This window comes from Citrus clementina, unplaced genomic scaffold (genome assembly GCF_000493195.1).
Source record: "Citrus clementina cultivar Clemenules unplaced genomic scaffold, Citrus_clementina_v1.0 scaffold_2, whole genome shotgun sequence".
In the NCBI taxonomy this organism is placed as follows: Eukaryota; Viridiplantae; Streptophyta; class Magnoliopsida; order Sapindales; family Rutaceae; genus Citrus; species Citrus x clementina.
Genome location: NW_006262688.1, coordinates 8,708,670 through 8,730,165, shown reverse-complemented (window position 1 = coordinate 8,730,165; position 21,496 = coordinate 8,708,670). Strand labels below are relative to the sequence as shown.

At 37.5% G+C, this 21,496-nt stretch overlaps 5 protein-coding genes and 1 pseudogene across 6 annotated transcripts; 2 read left to right on the top strand and 4 right to left on the bottom strand.

Annotated features, from left to right (window-relative positions):
- Positions 1-220: 220 nt before the first annotated feature.
- On the top strand, positions 221-2,830 carry LOC18050563 (xyloglucan glycosyltransferase 4). The gene is made up of 4 exons (XM_006446374.2): positions 221-929; positions 1,025-1,333; positions 1,440-1,844; positions 1,945-2,830. Exons 1-4 carry the CDS (start codon positions 282-284, stop codon positions 2,566-2,568), a joined length of 1,986 nt encoding a protein of 661 aa, XP_006446437.1. The 5' UTR covers positions 221-281; the 3' UTR covers positions 2,569-2,830.
- A 1,228-nt stretch (positions 2,831-4,058) lies between these two features.
- On the top strand, positions 4,059-5,497 carry LOC18050564 (probable galacturonosyltransferase-like 10). The gene has a single exon (XM_006446372.2). The coding sequence runs from the start codon at positions 4,283-4,285 to the stop codon at positions 5,330-5,332; it is 1,050 nt and encodes a 349-aa protein (XP_006446435.1). The 5' UTR covers positions 4,059-4,282; the 3' UTR covers positions 5,333-5,497.
- Positions 5,498-5,745: 248 nt separating this feature from the next.
- Positions 5,746-9,429, bottom strand: LOC18050562. The gene is made up of 5 exons (XM_006446373.2): positions 8,794-9,429; positions 8,434-8,686; positions 6,712-6,810; positions 6,386-6,600; positions 5,746-5,955 (listed from the first exon to the last, which is right to left on the bottom strand). Exons 1-5 carry the CDS (start codon positions 9,258-9,260, stop codon positions 5,880-5,882), a joined length of 1,110 nt encoding a protein of 369 aa, XP_006446436.1. The 5' UTR covers positions 9,261-9,429; the 3' UTR covers positions 5,746-5,879.
- Positions 9,430-10,406: 977 nt separating this feature from the next.
- Positions 10,407-14,363, bottom strand: LOC18050561 (E2F transcription factor-like E2FF). 2 transcript variants are annotated; one of them, XM_024191352.1, is made up of 12 exons: positions 14,053-14,363; positions 13,719-13,826; positions 13,544-13,611; positions 13,228-13,280; positions 13,038-13,115; positions 12,902-12,955; positions 12,499-12,574; positions 12,261-12,328; positions 12,099-12,171; positions 11,952-12,013; positions 11,441-11,849; positions 10,407-10,797 (listed from the first exon to the last, which is right to left on the bottom strand). In XM_024191352.1, the coding sequence occupies exons 2-12, from the start codon at positions 13,823-13,825 to the stop codon at positions 10,715-10,717; spliced, it is 1,131 nt and encodes a 376-aa protein (XP_024047120.1). In that variant the 5' UTR covers position 13,826; positions 14,053-14,363; the 3' UTR covers positions 10,407-10,714. The 2 variants fall into 2 exon arrangements, with proteins under 2 accessions (XP_024047120.1, XP_006446434.1); XM_006446371.2 differs by having other exon boundaries at positions 13,719-14,363.
- Positions 14,364-15,607: 1,244 nt separating this feature from the next.
- Positions 15,608-17,932, bottom strand: LOC18050560 (protein transport protein SEC13 homolog B). Its single transcript, XM_006446370.2, has 2 exons — positions 17,768-17,932; positions 15,608-16,940 (listed from the first exon to the last, which is right to left on the bottom strand). Exon 2 carries the CDS (start codon positions 16,843-16,845, stop codon positions 15,937-15,939), a length of 909 nt encoding a protein of 302 aa, XP_006446433.1. The 5' UTR covers positions 16,846-16,940; positions 17,768-17,932; the 3' UTR covers positions 15,608-15,936.
- Positions 17,933-18,535: 603 nt separating this feature from the next.
- The window catches only part of LOC18050559, a 5,072-nt pseudogene continuing 2,111 nt past the window's right edge, over positions 18,536-21,496 (bottom strand).

Here is a 21,496-nt window from a genome sequence, read left to right as displayed (position 1 = left end):
TACTGCAGTAATACACGGTCTCCGTTTTCACATAATAAGAAAAGAAATTTTGGTCAGCTGATCTGCAATTTGGGCTGTGCTTAGTTGTCACTCCTCTGATATATTGCTACTTCACTCGAGTGCACCAATCAACGCATACTGTTCTTGATCTTCATCTCTCGCTTTCTTTTTCTCAGCTATAATGCTGTGAAAACAAAAACATAAATCTCATTTGCTTGTTTATTTATTTATTTATTTTTTGCAAATCTTGATCTGGGTATCAATCATTTTTTCATTTAACAATGGCTCCAAATTCAGTTGTGGTGACTATAGAGAAGCCTAACAACATCTCTTTAGTGGAGCTAAATGGCTCAGAGTCAGAGTCACTGTTGTTTCCAGAGAAACAAAAGGCTGTGAGTCCCAAGCAGTTCACATGGTTTCTTTTCCTGAAAGCTCAGAGAGCTTTTTCTTGTCTTTCATGGCTAGCCATGGCTTTCAAGACCACGTTTGTTTCAGCAAAAAAGCGGATTGAATTGTCTGATGTAAATGAAGAAGAAGGGCCTAGAAGCAGAGGAAGATTGTACAGGTTTATCAAAGCTTTCTTATTTATTTCAATAGCAGCTTTGGTGATTGAGGTTGTTGCCTATTTCCAGAAATGGAACTTGAATCTGATTCAGCCATGGGAGGTTCAGGGTCTTGTGCAATGGTCTTATATGGCTTGGTTGTCATTTAGAGTTGATTACGTAGCTCCTTTGGTCATAACGCTTTCCAACTTCTGTGTTGTACTTTTCTTGATTCAATCTCTCGATCGGTTCATCCTATGTGTCGGTTGTTTCTGGATAAAGTACAAGAACTTGAAGCCAAAGATTGATGGGGCAGCTTACGACGTTGAGGATTCTGCTTCTTTCCCAATGGTTCTTGTCCAGATCCCTATGTGCAATGAAAGAGAGGTAACTGAAACATCCTCAACAGTTCATATTTGTGCCAAAAGAGTTTGTTGCTTGCTTGCTTTGAATCTGATTCTTAGTTGGTACATGATATTTAGGTGTATGAAACGTCAATTGCGGCTGCTTGTCAATTAGATTGGCCTAAGGATAGGATTTTAATTCAAGTCCTAGATGATTCAGATGATGGAAATTTGCAGCTATTGATCCAAGATGAAGTCTCAGATTGGCGTCAAAAAGGAGTTAACATAGTCTACCGACACCGATTAATCAGAACCGGATACAAAGCTGGGAATCTCAAATCAGCCATGTCCTGTGACTATGTCAAGGACTATGAGTTTGTTGCAATATTTGATGCTGACTTTCAGCCTAATTCTGATTTCCTCAAACAAACAATTCCCCACTTCAAGGTACAAAAAGATGAATGGGATTGGATTGTGGTTGGTTTGCTCTCTAATGTTTTTGTTTTGTTGATGATTATTTTATTTATTGAATCAATCTTGTGATTTACGGCAGGGGAATCCTGAACTTGGTCTAGTTCAGGCTCGGTGGTCTTTTGTGAACAAGGATGAGAATTTACTCACAAGGCTCCAAAACATCAACTTGTGCTTTCACTTTGAGGTGGAGCAGCAAGTCAATGGTGTGTTCCTCAATTTCTTCGGTTTCAATGGAACCGCGGGAGTGTGGAGAATCAAAGCTTTAGAAGATTCAGGAGGGTGGCTAGAGAGAACAACAGTCGAAGACATGGATATCGCGGTACGTGCACACTTGAATGGATGGAAGTTCATCTTCCTCAACGATGTCAAAGTACTTTGTGAGTTGCCAGAATCCTATGAAGCTTACAAGAAGCAGCAACACCGGTGGCATTCGGGTCCTATGCAGCTCTTTCGCTTATGCCTCCCTGCAATCTTAACTTCCAAGGTTCTTGATTGCTCTTCCCATTTGTTTTCAACACTCCTACTTGTACCATATTTGTTGAGTGATTGGTTGATTGATTTGTGTTGCTGTATGCATATTGCAGATATCAATCTTGAAGAAGGCCAACTTGATATTCCTTTTCTTCCTTCTAAGGAAACTTATACTTCCATTTTACTCATTCACATTGTTCTGCATCATACTGCCATTGACAATGTTCATACCAGAGTCAGAATTGCCTATTTGGGTGATTTGTTATGTACCAATTTTCATGTCACTTTTAAACATACTCCCATCTCCGAAATCCTTCCCATTCTTGGTACCTTACCTTCTCTTTGAGAACACAATGTCAGTCACAAAATTCAATGCCATGGTCTCCGGATTGTTTCAGCTTGGAAGCGCGTACGAATGGGTTGTGACAAAGAAGACAGGAAGATCATCTGAATCCGATTTGCTAGCCCTCGCAGAAAGGGAAGAGAAGATGCAGTTGCACAGAAGGAATTCAGAGTCTGGCTTGGAATTGTTAAGTAAACTCAAGGAGGAGAAAATCCCTGTTACAAGGAAGAGAAATAGGCTCTACAGAAAGGAACTTGCACTTGCTTTTCTTTTGCTCACTGCAGCTGCAAGGAGTTTGCTATCGGCACATGGAGTTCATTTCTATTTTTTGTTGTTTCAAGGGCTATCATTTCTTGTCATGGGATTGGACTTGATTGGTGAGCAAGTGAGCTGAAGAGGCACATATATATACATACCTTTATACATAGATTTACGCTTTGAAGAATTGGAGGGCTAATTTCCATTTCAATTTGTCAATCAACTTGAGCTGGAGCTGGTTTTGATTGCAGGTAGAAAACTTACTACCTGAATTAGAGAAAGGCATCAAGAGATCAAAGTTGAGTTTATTGTACACTCATATGTGTTTGGTATAATTGTATGAATAATGAGGGTCTAAATTAATACATAAATTCTTTTTTTTTTTTTTCTTTTTTTCCCCCCCAAGAAAATGGACTAGAAATCCTTTTATGGTTATTGATGAAGAAAAGTTCTGTTTTCTTGATTACTTACCCTATGGTTTGCAAATAGTCTCAGTAAAATTGTTCTCCAAGGAAAAATGCCTTCTTTTGAACAATTATATCTTATTTTAAATATTTCGTATTATGTGTGTGCCACTGTTCAACCATAGACTTGAAAGTTGCGGTAGGGCATAGTTTGATTTGATTTGGGTTTAAGGTCAACCAAAACCAAATTAATTTGGTTTTAACCCACAATCAACCTAATTATTTTGCAACCAAAACCTAAACCAACCCATTTTATTTGCTTTAGATTTGGTTTGAGTTTTTGATTTCAATGAATTGACTTTGAAAAATCCATCTGTTATATATATATATATATATCATAATTCAAATAGGTGTTTGTCTATTGGATAATTTAAATAAGTTACTACTACTTATCACACAATTCGTTATTAAATGCATATTAAATATATATATATATTTTTTCAGAACTATATTTAGTTGGGTGGATTTCACATTTCTTTTCTAACTTTGAGGAATGGCGTTCAATATTCACTTGTGGTGGGGGTTCATAAGTTTATCCATTATTTGGAGTAGATTCTGCGTACATTCATCAATGTTGAAAATCTGTCCAATGTATTTTGTTATTTCATGAAAGTAAACTAAATTTCTCTCTAACTTTGATGCAAGTAGTAAAATTAAAACCCCAAACTTCTAAAATATATAATTTTATCTATCCACGGTCACAAGTAATCTGTAGTCAAACATGGGGTGCAGAAGTTTCTAGAGTATTACTAAATAAAATGGTAAAATTGAATTTTTTTTTTCTCTTTTTTTTTTTTTAGTGAAAATAGTATTTCATTTTTGAAAACAAGAAGTTATAGCAAAATTGAGTTGGTTTTCCATTTTTTCAAATGAAAGAAAATAATGTATAGCTTCAAAAGAACACCGTCATACGTAATTACGTATAATAGCTCCATCCAGGGTAATTTTTGTCGTCGATCGCTAGTGTCACCGTCACTGCACATGCAAATGCAGTGAGATAATAAATATTATTATTAATACGGAGTTATTATTATTATTAATTCCATTCGATGCACATGGTCACAGTCCCCCCTCAACACGTAGATGATTCATTCTACGAAGCCAATAAAATTCAATTAAAAAAAAAAACCCAATAAACCTTTAAATAATAAGTGAAATCTAAAACGAAAGTTCCAAGATACCCCATCATTCCAAATTCAAAACTGGCCAAATTTTGACGGTCAAATCCGCGTTCCTTCCTGTAATTCAAACGTGTTCGGCTACAGGCCACTTTCCAGTTTCCAGTTTCCAGTTTCCAGCTGTGTTTTATTTATTCTATTTGAATTCTCATTTTCAACATCAAATGACACAGCAACGACATCGATCTTTGCTGCGTATTCGATAATAATGTTTCGTCCGAGAGAGGTTTTCCCATTAATCTTGTTCGTAAGTTCCCTCGTGTTCTTGTCCGTGGATGCTGTTAGATCGTTTCCGAGGATTAAATTCGATGCTTCCGTGCAATTTCTAGAGGCGCCGGTGTATCGAAACGGCCTGGAGTGTCCGAATCTGGCCGCAAATGGCGAGCCTGTTCACATTGCGATGACACTTGATCCCGAGTACTTGAGGGGCACCATTGCTGCAGTTCACTCGGTTCTCAAACACACTTCTTGCCCGGAAAACGTTTTCTTTCACTTCATCGCCGCGGAGTCAAGTCAGGCGAACACAAATGACCTGGCACAGACTGTCCGGTCTGCATTCCCTTATTTGAGCTTCCAAGTCTATCTGTTCCGAGAAAAATTCGTCACCGGTTTGATCTCGTCTTCTATCCGCCGTGCTCTTGACAGCCCCTTGAATTATGCGAGAATTTACTTAGCTGACATACTTGAGCCTTCTATCAAACGCGTAATCTACCTCGACTCGGATGTCATTGTTGTCGATGATATACAGAAACTCTGGAGGATTCCCCTATCTGGGGGAAGAACAATCGGAGCTCCAGAGTACTGTCATGCGAATTTCACCAAGTATTTCTCCGATGAGTTCTGGTTCGACCGCGAGTTTTCCAGGGTTTTCGAAGGGAAGAGACCTTGCTACTTCAATACAGGAGTGATGGTCATGGATTTGGTGAGATGGAGGGAGGGTGATTATATGAGGAAGATTGAGAAATGGATGAGGATTCAAAAGGAGAGGAGGATTTATGAGCTGGGATCTCTTCCGCCATTTTTGTTAGTGTTTGGGGGAGATGTGGAGGCCATTGATCACAGATGGAATCAGCACGGGCTTGGAGGACACAATGTGGAGAATAGTTGCAGGAATTTGCATGCGGGTCCTGTGAGTTTGATGCATTGGAGTGGTAAAGGGAAGCCATGGGTGAGGCTTGATGCCAAGAAGCCCTGCCCAGTTGATTATCTCTGGGCGCCTTATGATCTTTACAACTCCCACACTCACTCTCAGTACTAGCATCAACAATGAAGCGAGTAAACAAACAAGCATACACTCTACAACAACAGCCAAGTTTATTCAATTTTGTTTCAGAAGACTTCAATTCTTTCATTTACATAAGAGAAGATTCATTTTTTTTTTTGGTGTAAATAGGCGGATTTTCACATAGAGACACGTGTATTATTTCCAATTCTTTTTTTTTTTTTTGGGTATAGCATGATTAACTTCCCTGGTCCTTATTTTTTTGTTCGGTACATATAAATAAATAACATAATTCAAATTTGTGTTTTAAAAGAGTTCTTCTTTGTGTTCTTTTAAATGGCCAAAAATCCTAATATCAGTTTCTCACAATTCCAAAAAGCACAAAGTGGTCTCTAAAATCCACTTTGTAATTCACAAGCCGTGATACAAAGTATTTGAGGTGTAGAAAATGAGCGATAATCTTGAACTGTTTTATCTTCTTTTACCTTGAAGAATAAACGTTATACAGATAAAATAAAGGAAAAGAAAAGAAATTAAAAAGGGGAAAAAACAAAGAATATACATGGCTCTTACATTCTGTGCTTTACAACAATCCAACAGCACAGGTTAGATGCAGTCTATTCTCCAGTCCTCTCAAATGATGACCCAATAACATACACCTGTGAACAGAGAAGAGACTCTTAATACTTTGGGTTCAAGAACAACATTGCCTTCTCAGAAAAAAAAGGAAAATTAAGAACATCATTGATTTATTCGTAACATAAATAAAAAATTATCACTATTACAAAAGAGACATAACTCAGTTGCAAGTTATCAGTTATATGAAGTAGCCAAAGTAGGAAAAGATGCCTTGTGATTGTAACTTCTAAGGCATGATTAAGAATATCTTAATAAAATCATATTGTCTAATACATGTGCACACACATGCATGAACATATATGTCTGCTACTACTCAGATTCATTACTTGAGATCCGAGTGCAATGGGAGGGAAATGTTGCAAAATTATAAACATGTAAAAGCAAATTGTACATCATAAACTTAAATGATGATGGGGTGGTGAAGTTTTAAGAACAAAGTCAACCACATACCAGAAAAGCAGCTTTGCAAGGTAATCCCGAGATGTGTCAATGCTGTGACAATTTTCATTGTTAACTTCTTCAAGATTCTCAGCCTTTGTAAAGATAGAGTGTCCTTTAAAATTATTGGATGCATCATCTTTGAAGAATCTATGCAAGATGTTCTGAACTAGTTGGTGAATAATTTCTTCCACCTCTATTGATGACGGTTGGGATAATTCTTTCACCTGTTCATAAAATTATTATATAAGATATTACAAAATGACCAGAGGCTTAAACTAAAAAATTTAATTAGAAGTAAAACGAATACATTTAGAAAAAGAATCTGAGCATGTTACCATATCAGGATCCAAGAATCGGAGATACTCCAACAAACTGTTCCTGCATGTCTTATCACTTTCCATTAGCATATTTTTGTGCTTCATGGAATTCAATTCCTGAAAAAACATACAATAATCAGCTACAAGGGAGATGTCAAGCGCCACAATTAAGTATGGAGAAAATCACCATAATTCATTCAAATCTTTTTTACACATCTTAAATTTACCCTGTGGAATAGATTAAAAAGGAGTACTGCAAGAAAATTCTTGCTGTTCAACTAGTTCACACAAATCAATTTAGAAGTAAACTAAATTGGGGAATGTTCAGCAGATATGCCATTTCTGCACTAATTGAAGGTGTAGTGACAATATGGAATATATTGTGAGTTCGTTTTCCTACTTTGATCTAATTACACAGCTGAAAATAATGTCAGAAAGAGCTAAAGCTTGCTACTGCAATGCTGGTTATATCCCTTTCTCACTTCCATTTTCGCATCAAGAGAACGAATGGCAACATCACACAATTGAGTTTAAAGGCAGGCTCGTTTTCCCACTACCCCTAACAGATAGATACACTGGCATAACAGAAAGAACTAATGCTCGCTACAGCTTGGATACAGTCAAAAGGAATTAATGCTCCCTAAGCTCTCTCTTTTCCACAGCTCAATGTATGGTCAGAAAGAAATAATGCTCACTATAGCTAATGCTTGTTATGGCTCTCTCTCACATCATTCTGCATCCACAGCAAGTGTTTGTGGCAGTAGAGAATTTATTGTAACAGCTTGCTCCTTTTCCTACCATACTCTGACTATATGCAGCTTATACAACTCCGCCCGCCCGCCCCCACCCCCCCCTCGGCGGGGCCCATGGCAACGAGGTTATAAAGCAGCGAATAAGACCTTTCTCTTCCAGCTCTCTCTCTCCCCTCCAAGTCCATGCCATCAAGGTTCAACCAATATGAAAAACTTTATCATAATCAACGTGTCAGTCTCCCTCTCTCTTTCACCCCTTCTAAAAAGGTTCCCGTCTCTCTCCCTAGTCCATGCTAACAAGGTTCGGCTAAAGTAAATGAATGAAATTTATCATAAGAGTAAATGTCACTTGAAGTCACGCAAGCAATTTTATCTCCATCAAGTAGATGATAACATTTTCACAATATTTCAAGATAATTTATTATACTATCTCGTTGTCCAATTGATGAATGACTATCATTTGGGATTGAGTTTTTGAGATAAATAGCATTAACTTACCATAATTATGAAACAGATAAAAGCATTAAGTCAAGACCAAATTCGATGGTAATAAAAACCCTTGGAAACATCCTAGTAAGTCATACCAAGGTTTGTAAAAAGCAAAGTAAGACATTAACAGTATGTAACTCATTTACTAGTAACTTTAAGTTCAGACTAAAATCCTAAATGGCTAAGCATCAAGAGGCCATTTGCAAGTGTAAATCTTTTCCATCAAGTAGAGTCATGAGATGACACTTGCAAACACTCCCAATGATCCAAAGTGAAGTAGGTTTATTCTCGATGAGACTCATATTCTCACTAACCGAAACCTAAATCATTCGCATAATATTACTTGGATCATTCTCCTTGATTACAATAACATCTTTCATTAACTAGCCAAAACTCATTGAGCAACCAATTGTATCATGTTTTTTTTAAAAGGCACCATGCACAAGGTATAAACTAGAAATAACAAAAGCATCAAGCTGAATGGCAAACAATTCCGCACCTCTTTTACGTTGGATAAATCTGATTGCAACTTCTGTATATAGTTCAAAGCATCATGAGACAAATCCCCAAGAACTTGAGGACTAATCTCCAAATCTTCAACACTAATCTCACCACCCTCATTCTCACTCTCTTCGCAATGCTTGTCCAAAACCTCACCTTCTACAGAAAAGTTCAACCTTTTTAAACCATCCACAGATATATCAAAATTCCTCATCAACGAAATCCTGTATTCGGCATTCCACAACGTATACCTGCTCAATTAATTGGGAAAGAAAATAAAAAGCAATACGAATAAAGCCACCGTTCATCAATGAAGAAAATTAACAAAATAATGAATCAATTGAGACAAAATCATTACCCTGTGATGATCGAAGAGACGAGAAGAGAATGCAGAGGTTGTTTGGAAAGCCTAACGGCGATGGAGAATTGATCGGATGGGAGCAGACCCAGCATACTAGAAATGGTCTGCTTCATGGAATCCTTAGCGGACTCAGAAATTCCCTTGGAAATAACAGAATTGTCCAGCGGCTCGATTCTCTTGAGCATATTCGCAATCACCCGAAATCCACGGTCAAAGTTTGACTTCCGCGTCGAAACGAAGTCGTCGTTGGAGACTCCGCCGCCGCTGCTGAGGCAACTGACGGTTGCGGAATATGAGGCGGAGAAAAGGCCCCGTCTCGTCGGCCAGCGGATGACGTCGTGGTGGTGGTGGTGGTTGCGGGAAAACGGCGCGCGATGGAGGTGGAGAGGATTGAATGACGCGTCGGTGTTGGTATTGGTGCTGGTGGTGATGCGAGAGAGAGTGAAAGCTCGAGCTGACGCCATATAAGAGTTTTTTTTGCTGAGCTTTGGAGAAGCTCTGGCCTCTCTGGCTTTGTGGTGTTGTTATGTTGGTGTAATGATGGGGTGGAAGAAATTTTTTTTTTTTTTTAATTTTTCCTCCTACCCTCTTCGTTTCTCTCTCTAGCCCACAACCAAGCATTGTCGTTGGATTTTACGAGTTCGAGGGGTTTTGTTCTGAAAAATGCCGTCGGGATTTTAGTTTATTACGGATTCGCCATTCCAGTTTGCAAAGTAAAAATGAGTTGTAATTTCCTTCTTTTCACTCTCTGTTACTTTGGATGAACAGAAACTTTTTCTGCTTTATTTCCATGCTGCGTTTCATTTTTTCATGCCACGCAAATAAAACCATTCCGGTGGTGTTTGTCTTAACTTCGTGAATAGATTTTATCACAGTAGACTTAATCTAAAATAATTTCAATAGAATTTAATTTTAAATGTACACTAATAACTAAGTTGATGTAAAAAATGGCATGAAAAAAAATTATCATTTTTCTTTCAAGATTTTATACTCACTAGTGCTTGTCATCTTGTGGTCGGGTAGGTCCATTTCTTCCGTTCACCATAAGACCGAAAAGTGGATCATCTACATTATCAAGTGGTGAACAAGAACAAATCTCAAAATTTGTCCAAAACGTGCTAGCACCACATATCCCTTGATTTCTTCTTAGACTTCTCAAGTCTGATTGATTCACAAATCTAAATCATTTACAACATCTGCTCCAATTGACAATAACGGTTCATGGCTTCGTTGAAGCTTATCAGAGTTCGAAAATTAGACAAACCAGACCATTACCATGATAGAGACATAAATATCAGGTAATTTGATTTCTAAGAAAAATGGTAGAAACATCCATAATTGTTACAGATGCAAAAACAACAATGAAACCATATGATGTTAACGTGTCTTTTCATAATTTTTTGAATTAAGCATAACATTGTGTGGTTAAAAGTCTAATCTATCAAGTCTGCATTAGCAAATAGACACGTAATCATCACAGAATGCAGTTCAAATCCAGAATTAATATCCTATTCTACAGAGAATGCTACTGACAAATTGGAAACTGATAATCTGATATGTAAATTAGGGGAAAATGCTTCGATATGAACTAGCATCAAATTATTCCTTGTACTATGAGGGGGAAAAAAAATGGGTAGAGCTCTTCTTCAGTGAGCAGACATACATGAAATTACTGCATGTTCAAGAGATATACTAAAACAATTAGAAACTAACCTGTTAAAAAAAAATGAAAAAAATAAGAATCTGACTATAATATGAAAGACTTATGGTTGATGAAGTGTGATGGTCATCAAGTTGGTGCATCAAGAAAATACATCCAACAAGCAGCTATAGATCTGTCATCGTAAAGAATGTACTCCTTCGAAGAATTTCTACTCATCATTTGTAATTGCGGATATGAAGAGTAGCATCAAGATCTTCAGGTTTTCTGTTCTTTATCCCCAACTTCGGCATACCAAGACTTCCATGCCTCCACATAATGACCAAAAAGGCCATTTACAGCTGCCACACCATTGAATAAACATTATTATGTTCTACAATTAGTTACTGTATCAGTTATGCGTCAAGCATAATCAGAATGAATATTGCAAATGCTGTGCCACGCAAGAAACACAGATATGGATTAACAAATGCCAACTTAAAGAAGCATAAAAAATAAAAAGAAAATGGGGCATAATGAGCTGAAATTTATTGCGGACATAAGAAATGCTGTGCCTCAGTGTTTTGGGAATGGCTAATCAGTGGGATCCAAGAATGAAAGTAAAAGAATGCTAATACTTTAAAACTATGAAAACTGATTCATGAAATGCTCAAATTCCTAGGACAAAACAACCATGCTGATTGCAACACAAAGGGAGTGCCGAGAGAAATTTGTGACATAGGAAAAACCACAACCCAAGGATGCAAAGACAAATCCATTATTGTTGATATGTGAAGGTTGTAAACCACAACAAAAAATTATTAAACATTATCAAAGCCATTACTCGTCAAATAATCAGCAAATGTTGATGGCATAATTAAAAATGTTATTACCCCAAAAGAAGAATCAAGGTAGAAAGGATTATGACTGATCAAACACAAGAAGTTGACAATACCATTCCAAAAAATCATCATACTTATAAATTTAAAAAATTATAAAAAGTACCTTCATTGTGATACTTAGGACGGAAAGTAGAAGCCAGGCTCGCAAAATCCAGAACCTGTTTCGTATTCTTGCTTCTAGAATCATGTATGCCAGAAATACTGGCTGGGGTAAATGGGCCATATACAAAACCTTTTGATTTATGTTTTGAATGCTGCTCCAATCTGCTCTCATCAGGGTTACTTTCTTCATTACAGTGTTTAAAATACTTTGGCACATTTAACTTTGGATTCGACTTCTTCTCAGTTAATGAATCCACCTTATTTTTCTTTAAACGTAAGTTTGTAATGTCAGTCCCAAACACCCTCTTCCTAGGCTCATTCAGATCCAAAAACCCGGCAGATCTGTTGCAGGGCTTTCCTTTCCATCCCAACCACCTGAAAGCTGGTTTTCTGCTCTCTGGATGATGGGTCTGCATACCAATCAACCAAAATTAGATCTGATGAGAAGAAATGAATATTATTTCTTAATAGTGGTCTCTCCACTTACTAAAAGATGAGCATTTCTGAAATACCTTCTCAATCAAATTCATGGAAGAAAAAACATTGGCAATATCATATAATCGTCGAATTTTTGCTGCAGAGACATATCAAAATAATTTCAGTGAATCGACTCCTAAATAACTTTGTAGTGCAAAGATGATGATGGTAAGGTCAATTACTTCTCATAGCAGTGGAGTTGTTGGAGTCACCAAGCAAGGCCATTGCAGCACTGTCAAGTGTAATCATATCCACCTAGATGAAAGAAATACAAGAATTAACCAAACGAGAGATAAACGAATAGCTCGTGACAGGAAAAGAATACAAAAAATTTCACGACTTACATCTGAACAAAGGAAAAGCTTCACAAAATTCTGTGTTAGAAGCCATAGGGACTTTTCTCTTTTGCTCTCTGTGTAAATAAACATGAATAAGACAAAAGTCAGCATAGACAACCAGAAATGCTAGTCTCAACAGTCTACTCAAATTAAGTTCAATTGAAACAGCTCTGTGGAGAACAATTTAAGTGGGAAGTTTATATAGCTAAACTAAATGATTGAAAGATAGGAATGAAGATGTTACCTATTTTTGATGAAGAACTATCCTGTCCATCAGTAACTGTACAGGTTGAACCTTCATTTTCATTGTCATTCAACACCTATTCAAAATCATTCAAACAAGTACGATTCATAAGAGAAAAGCTATAAATTAAATTTTCTTTTTCATTTTTGTCCGTATAAATATTACAGCACATCATTAATGGCCAGAGAGAGATTATATTTTGATGAATAAAGTGAAAATAAATGATGGTGGTTGTAACTGATGAGTAAAAAGAGTATGATCGCATCGATAAGGGTTGTAACTCATGCATAGGATATATCCATTTGTAGATAATAGTCCTACATTTTAACTTAGTTTCTATTCCTCAACTCTTTACAACAACCAATGAAGATATTGAAAGAAGTGATAGAGGATTTCAACTTACATTCCCTGAATTGGTGCAACCGTTGATATTGAAATTCTCTCTCAAACCCTCTTCCTGCGAACAGCAAATATGATACAAGTCGATTAAGGCCTTATCATTAATGAAGAGCGAGAGGCAAACAAAAGTGATGATTCACCTTGAGCACTTCCAAGGCCTCAGGAATCGCATCAAAACCCTGCCACGAGTATAGGTTCTTTGCTTGTCTTGCTACAACCTACATGATACAGAAGCCTAATCACCTCCAGTAATTCAACTCAATAGAAGAAAAGAGAAAGAAAATAAAAGACACGAAAAAAAAAAATGACAAAGAAAATTGAATGTCTTACTCCTATGCTTTCCAGTATATTGACTACATCATATATGCGGCGGCGCTCAACTCCTGCAAAATCAAATATTTATATATATTTTCTTATTTCAATTAAAAAACCCTAGGTAATGTTTGGGGGCTGAGAAAAATGCTAATAAAGAAAAAAATAAAATAAATCAAAGTCTCTGGCTTATTGAATTTTCATGAATCAAAATTCAAAGAACCGCCCCTCAACATTTCCATTTTCTCAGCAGCCAAACGTTGTCAACTCAACTGTAACTCTTGTTAAAGAAGTTAGAAACTAAAAACATCAATAAAGAAAAAGAAAAAGACACCTAATCGGCTTGCGGCATCATCGAGTCCAATCGATTCGACGCCATCTCGATTATATAACTTCAAGAACCTGACCAAAAGAAAAAAAAATGAAAAAAAAAAAATAAATCACTCAAAATAACGAAAACGAAGCTTAAGAGAGATTCAGTACAAGAATAGTGTAATATAGATAAATACTTGGAGCACAAGAGACCGAGAGATTTCTCTTTGCGACTGTAGAATTGCTTCCCATCGGGTTCGGCTTCTCGGAAACCAAACGCCGAAGAAGAAGAAGAAGACGACATGCTTTCAAACAAAAACAAAAAAAAAAAAAAAATCAAATATCAGTTTCTTGATTTTCCTTTTTCTTGAGAGACAAAAAGAGAGAGCGTGACTCTGTTTGATCCGTTGATTGTTTTGTTTTCTTTGGCGGGTTTCGGAAATTTCAAATGTGGATTCGGATCAGACGGAGGAGGGTTTCCTTTCCTTCCGATTATTTGGATCGGGGGGGATTATTCAAATTCAGATTTACCATCAAGAAAGCGCGGTTTCGAGTGAATTACGATTCTGCCCCACTGTTTGGCCCACCGTTAGGTCTTTAGCTTCTTATTAATTGTTTTATTATTATTTTCAGTTACAAAGGTGTCCCCGCAAAGGACCGCAGAAACAGATTTATTCTCATCATCAAGGTTCTTGATTTGTTTTGTTTTCAAAAGAATCTTCGCGGGAATCTGGTGATATGGTCAGAACATGTGTGCTCTCTACTTCTGGTCCCTTGTTTTTATGATTTATGATGTGCGTACGTTGATGTTATTGTTATTGTGGACATTTCACTAAATTTTTCTTTCAATTGGAATGTGGTTTTCACCTACAATAACTTAGGTGAGTAGACCAATCATATAAAATTCCTCCAATTTTCATAAAACTTTGTGGCTAGGCGTTGCCTTAACTTAGGCTTGACTCCAGGAATCAATTGTATTACCGTGTATTTTAGGTGTAAGTCAACCGTTGTCTTATTTTTTTTCTTTACATTCTATTATTTAATCTATACTAGTTAGTGTTCCAGGAATATGTAATGTAATGACTTTTTTTATTTAATAAATTATTTAGTGACATAAAATTTGACCTTTATAGCCTTGCAAGACTAGATTCTAGCAGTCAATCAGAGCTCCTTTGCTAACGAGTAGCGAGAATAAGCTTCATGTAAAGACCTAAGTAGAGAACATGCCTCGACCTTTCTGAAGAACATGGATTTTTCTTTAGGGCTTTTCTGGATTTTAAATTTTAATCATACAAAAAGATTGTTTAGCTCTGCCTCTGCGGGTACATGCGTTTTTGTTTAAAGCCTTGATTTATATGTTAGAATCCAACTGATTGCCATGAAAAAGAACCTTCCTGCTCGCACTCGAAAATCATTCCCCAGTTACATTGGATGATTTGTGAAATCTGATTTCACCTTCAGCATAAAGAAGCCATAAAAACCCCACTAAACAGAGACAAATTTAATAAAACCTCCTAAAATTAAGCCCCCCAAAACAAGATAATATAGAAGTTCCCGACTAAACAACAATCTAACTTAAGTTCAGGAAATCACAAATGCAAAACTCAGAGTAAAAGTAAATAAGCCAACAAGCAATTTACATTCCAACAATTGAGATCAACTACCTAGAGAACAGAACAAATGACAAGGAAAATGAACGATATACTCTCATTATCATTAGCATTAGTGCAGTGGCATGATTGGTTAATTTCAAAGTGAAAGCACATGTGATAAAGACAATATTCAAATGAGCGTACAAATAACGTAATACACCCATGAGCCATCTGCATGAATCTCTTACGATAAAAACTGAGCCACCAAGAAACAGCGTATATGACCAAATTGAAATGATCATAAAATAGCCACAAATCCATAAAGTCATCAGTTCAGTCTAAAGTATACAATGATACTGCCCAGTAGTATTGACAGAACCACAGTTACCCACATCTATAGATCATACAAAATTAGTTAAATACCCTCATCTGTTTCTTTTTGGACAATAGAAATTGAAATGCTCCGCATCCCAGCAAAACCATGACAATATCCAAGCTGATAAAGAAAATAGTATACATGACCGATTGAAACAATCATAAAATAGCAACAAATCCTTGAAATCATCATTTCAGGATAAAGAGTTCATATGTAATTTAACAGAAATATTGGCAGTCACAAATACAGACGTATGGATGGAGATTAAGACACCATCATTTGTTTCTGAATCTGGCAAGAAAGAATAACAACTAACCAAATACAAATTAAGTATTCAAACAAAATCAATCCAACCCAAAAAAAAACTAAACCAGGTGTAAGAAAGGCTACTTCCAATAAGTCCAAAAGAGAACACAATGATTGTGAAAGGGTAAGTAGGAAGACACCTTATGTCTGTGGCTCGACTACACTCACTTGTTGCCACTCACCATCAACAGCTTCCTTCCACAATGTCACATTATTTGCATCAGCCACAGCCAACAAATTTCCAGTCAGTGACCACGAAACACTCCAAACTGGTGTCTTAAAATCCTTCAAAACTCGACCCTCCCATTGCTCCCCTTCCTTGGCACAGGTCCAAATAACAACTGTCCCATCCTGTGATGCACTTGCAATTGTGGATTTTGGAAGACCCAAGTTGGGTGCCCATGCCACGCTCCGCACCCAATCACTGTGCATCTGAAGGGCAGGGAAGCAATCCATCTTCCAAATCCCATTATACATCTTCCACACCTTTACAGTATTATCACAACCACAAGAAGCCAATTTCTGAACAGGATCCAGTAAGCCCAATCCAACTAAAGCACCAGGAGCCATTGCCGGGGCCCATGAAACAGATGTTACTCCGACTGGATGGGCCTGGTCTATCCTGGTAGTATCCCAGCCACCATCAGCTGTAGCAGTAAAGACTGAGATGTTCCCATCAGAAGATCCACAAGCCAAGGAGAGACCAAGTTCATGAGGTGCCCACGCAATGGAGTTGACAGATGATTTATGATCATTAAAAGTATGAGCCTGTGTCCAATCATTTTGATTACCTTCCTTCCAGATAATAACTTGGCCATCATAGGAACAGGAAGCAAGGATTGACCCAAACTTGGGGTGTGCCCATGCAACTTGCCAAACAGGACCTCTATGGCCTTTCAATGTAGCAAGGTGCTGGGAAGCAGAGTTGCTTAAACCAATTATCTTAATGCTGGAGTCAGACGAAGCTGTGGCTAAACGTTTTCCATAGAAATCCATGGCTACATCATGGACAGTGTCTTCATGACCAGTTTCAATTTTTTGTGCAGGCATCTTACTTTATATTTCTTTATTTTACCCCTCAAACTTCAACTCCTTGATCACTAGTTCGTAGCTCCTTTTTATCTTATGTTCTCAGCTCCAAATTTCTATAAGAAATTCACGTTACACCATCAGCACCAATGATAACAAAATCGTTGCAGGAAAAAAAAAATGAACTTGCCAATATTCACATGCAAATAGATCAAAATTCAATGAAGTCATTCTACATCTAAATTCACAATATCACAATATCAAAATTCATTGATTCCCAATATTCACATTACACCATGAACCCTAATCACAATAGTCACTGCATGCTTGCAAAGTAACAGCTCCTGTCAATCACTGGAGACTTCATTAAAGCCTACAAGCATGTTCACTCCACCACTTTCCAAGGCCCGACATACTTGAAAATTTGGTTTCCCTTTTTGGAGCATTATTCAAACTTCGCTTTTCAGCTGCGGCCTTCGTAACACCATGCAACCATGTACTAGGAGAATGTTTAAAATTACAATAGATTTTGAAATAATCACTTTCTTGTTCGATTTGTTTTCGCCTAATGATGAACTCCAACTAATCAAATTCATCGAATCATCAAAGATTACCAAATCAAACCACTATACACACACAAGACAACACACAAGAGATTCTCATTTACACCTAAAATTCAATCAAATCATAAAACCTAATCCAAACATCAAATACCACAAATTCAAATTCTGTGCCTTACCCAGATCAAAATGGAAAAAATAACAATGATTTACCCACAAACAATTTTTAGCCAAAATTTCAGCTAGGGATATGATCAAATTAACAAGAGACCCACATGTAAAACGCAGCAGATCTAAGAATCTAACGATGATTTCCTTACACATAACATGATAAATTCAAAGAAACGTAACAAAAGTGAGACAAAGGGATTCCATATAATTACCTTAAGAGAGGAGCGGATTCGAAGACCGACCAGTAGCACCGGCTGAGAGTAATAAACGTTTTTAGGCTTTTTGCGTGGTGGTCGGAACTTAAAAAAGCTTCTCAGTCGAAGAGAAACGTCTTCAAATCAAATGGATCTTATTGAAGGCTCTTCAATTACTACGGCCTGTTTGGACGCGCGGAATTTTATAAACCCAAACGGGCAGAACCTTGGCCCTTTTGGGTCATGGGCCTTCGGCTAAAGGAGTTTCTTAAAAATGTATTTTAACAATGTCTTTTAGAATTTGATTTTTACTTATTTCATCAAACGTTATATATATATATTCTTCTATAGTGCGGGTCCCCTCATTTTTTTTTTATGTAAACATAATTTAAGCCGCAGAGTTTATAGCATTAAAAACTGATTTTATTAAATTACATGCCTTAACAGCGTGTCTGAATTAAAAAAAAAAAAGAACGTCTGTATTACAGAAATATTATATATACACAGACACATTAGAGTTTATAAAATCTTTTTCAATTTTTTTCTAGCAATATTTCTACCTATTTCGAAAGACTAGGAAATGTAAAAAATACTTCAAAATACACATTCAACCTAAATATCCTAATCCATGCCACTTGCGTCTATTAGAATTTGGTCAAAGATCATTAATCAGTTCTAGCATCTTGAAGAGTTATTAGGAATTTAGATGCAAGATTGGAGGAAAGATCTTTCAAAATTGCCGAGGTAATAATGTAATTAACAATAAAAAGATTCTGACTAGTTTATCGTATCAAACAATACAGTGACAGCACTGCTTTAACCAAGCTTGAAATGAATTGCCATCAGCCTAATGCTTAATTAAAATTTAATTTAACATGAAACGCTCTGGAGTGAGCTTAAGTTACATAAAGATTCATATGCCAACAACAGGCATAAATATTTAACTCTTGGTTTTTCCATTTGGCACCTGCTGCTTGAGAAGGATCTCTTGAGAACTTTTGAGCCTACGGAGAGCTTCTCTGATGCCAATGCGGCCACCGGGAGATTCAGTGGTGCAGGACAGCCCAACTGATCCAATGATTGTGATCAAACAATCATGCAATTGTATGGTTTGGCTTTCGTTGCTCGTCATCAGCTGTCGCAGCTCCGGATCTAACACTTGCAACACATTCTCTGGGAGATTCGATTCCACCCATTTAACAATATTAAATTCTCCGGCAAAACTCTCGCTGGTTGGGCTCATCCCGGTAAAAATTTCGAGTAGCATCACTCCGAAGCTGTACACATCTCCAGCTGTTGATGGCCTTTCACCTAAACCATATTCTGCATCATAATTTAGTTTTCATTTGATTGTTAGTTTAAACTTATATTAGTCTAGACGACTTAAACCTTCGAGGGAAGCGTAGAGTTGCAAATTAAGGCACTAACCTGGAGGTACGTAACCAATTGAACCCATGAAAACGTGCGTGGAGCTTATGGAAGATTGATTGTCTACTCTCTCCAGAAGAAACCTGGCCAACCCAAAATCTCCCACCTTTGCTGTCATTTCTTCATCCAAAAGAATGTTGCCTGGCTTCAAATCACTGTGCACTACTGGAACTTCACAGTCATTGTGAAGGTAGTCCAGTGCAGAGGTGATATCTCAGTCATTGTGAAGGTAGTCCAGTGCAGAGGCGATATCTATGGCTATATTCAATCTCTGCAGAAAATTAAGGCCATTACCAAGTTCATTCTTTCTCTCGCCATGAATCCAATCTCCCAAGCTTCCGTTACTAAGGAATTCGTATACCAGAGCAAGAAACTCCATATTCTTGGAGTCCAAGCTAGAGCATGATGTTATCAGTTTGACAAGATTGCGATGCCTAACATTTCTCAAAGTTTCACATTCGGCAATGAAGCTCTTCCAAGATCCAGTCCTTTCGTTGTGAAGAACCTTGACTGCAACACTAGTGCATTCTCTGAGATACCCTCAATACACTGACCCAAAGCTCCCGCTTCCAATCAAATTTTCATGGCTAAAATTCCCAGTGGCTCGACGCAGCTCATCATATGAAATCTTTGGATGGCAAACTTTGAACAATGCAGAAACTCCAACGCGCTTCGCTTTCCTTTTCCTCACTATAATCGGCCAAACAATAAGGAAACAACCAGCAATCACAGCCATAATGGTAACAATAATAGATAAAATGATTAGTCTACTTCCATGACTACGAGGGTTCTCACACCCCAATTGCAAACAAAGCTTTGGATTGCCTTTTAAATGGACGTTAGACATATTTCTGAAAATTCCTTCGCTGGGAACTACTCCTTCTAGATTATTGAAGGTGAGGTTCAAAGAACGGAGGGCTTGTAAATTTTGGAGATCAGAAGGAATGGAGCCAGAAAGTTTGTTGGAGGAGAGGTCTAGAACTTCCAAGCCTTTCAACTCTGCCACGATATTCGGAATAGGCCCTGAGAATTGATTGTTAGTCATCAATAGCTCCTCCAAACTCTTACAATTTTTTAAGGAGTTTGGCAGATTACCAGACAGACTATTGTCCGATAGGTCGATTGTAACAACATTTTCTAGCCTGCTAATTTCTTCAGGCAAAGGTCCTTCAAGGAAATTCTTTGACAGATTCACAATGGTGGATAAACTAGGGATACTAAGAATCCCTTTGGGGATGTTTCCATTGATTCTGTTGTTGGACAGATCAATCGAAAGTAGACTCTGAAAGTTCCCAAATGAAATTGGTATTTCACCAGTCAATTCATTTCCTGATAAATCAATCTGGTTTAACTTCTTGAGATTAGCAAAGGAATTCGGAATAACGCCGGAGATTTCATTTCCAGCCAAACCCAGAACTTGTAGTCCTTGTAATTGGCCTATTTCAATTGGGATTTCGCCAGAAATTGAATTGTAGCTCAAATCCAGCAAAGTTAAGCTCCTGAGACGGCCAATCGAGGCAGGTATTTTACCATAAATATGATTGCCTCCCAGGTACAGTTTTGAGAGCTCGTTGGAAAAATTGCCGATGGATTCTGGAATTTTGCCTTCAAATTGGTTGCCGTCGAGGGCAAGATAGTTGAGATGCGTGCTGTTTGTTAAAGAAGTGATGAATGAAAGACCCTCATCGTCTCCTGAGCTAACAATTTTGTTGAATCCGATGTTATACGTCCGTAGGAAAGGGAGATTCCCCAAGCCTGGTGGCAGAGTTCCCTCCAGGAGGTTGTGTGTCATGCGGATAATTTGTATATTGGTGAGGTTGTGCAAAGACCCTGGAATTTTCCCTGTAAATCTGTTGAAGCAGTAAATGAAGTCCAATAGATTTGGGAGTGTATCCCGAACATCATAGGGAATCTCTCCCCCGAGCTGATTTGAAGCTAAACGCAAGTGAACAAGAGAAGTCATGTTGTAAATTGTAGAAGGAACAGTGCCAGCGAGCCTGTTGATGGTGAGATCAAGAACTTTCAAGTTTTCAAGACGGCTCAAGTCACTCGGTATGCTGCCAGTGAGATTATTTGTGCCAAAATTTTAAGGTGTTGAGTGATGACAGATTTGCGATGGATGGTGGAATTGATCCCCAGAGAAGATTTTTCCCGAAGTTCAGAACCTGGAGACTCCTAAGATTTCGGAGTTGATCATCAGTAACTCTGCCTGTAATCTTATTCGCCATCAAGTCAAGCATCTTGAGCTCAGTTAATTTGCTTATATTAACTGGCAGCTCACCTTGTAAGTTGTGAAGCTAATGTTCAAAACTCTCAGGC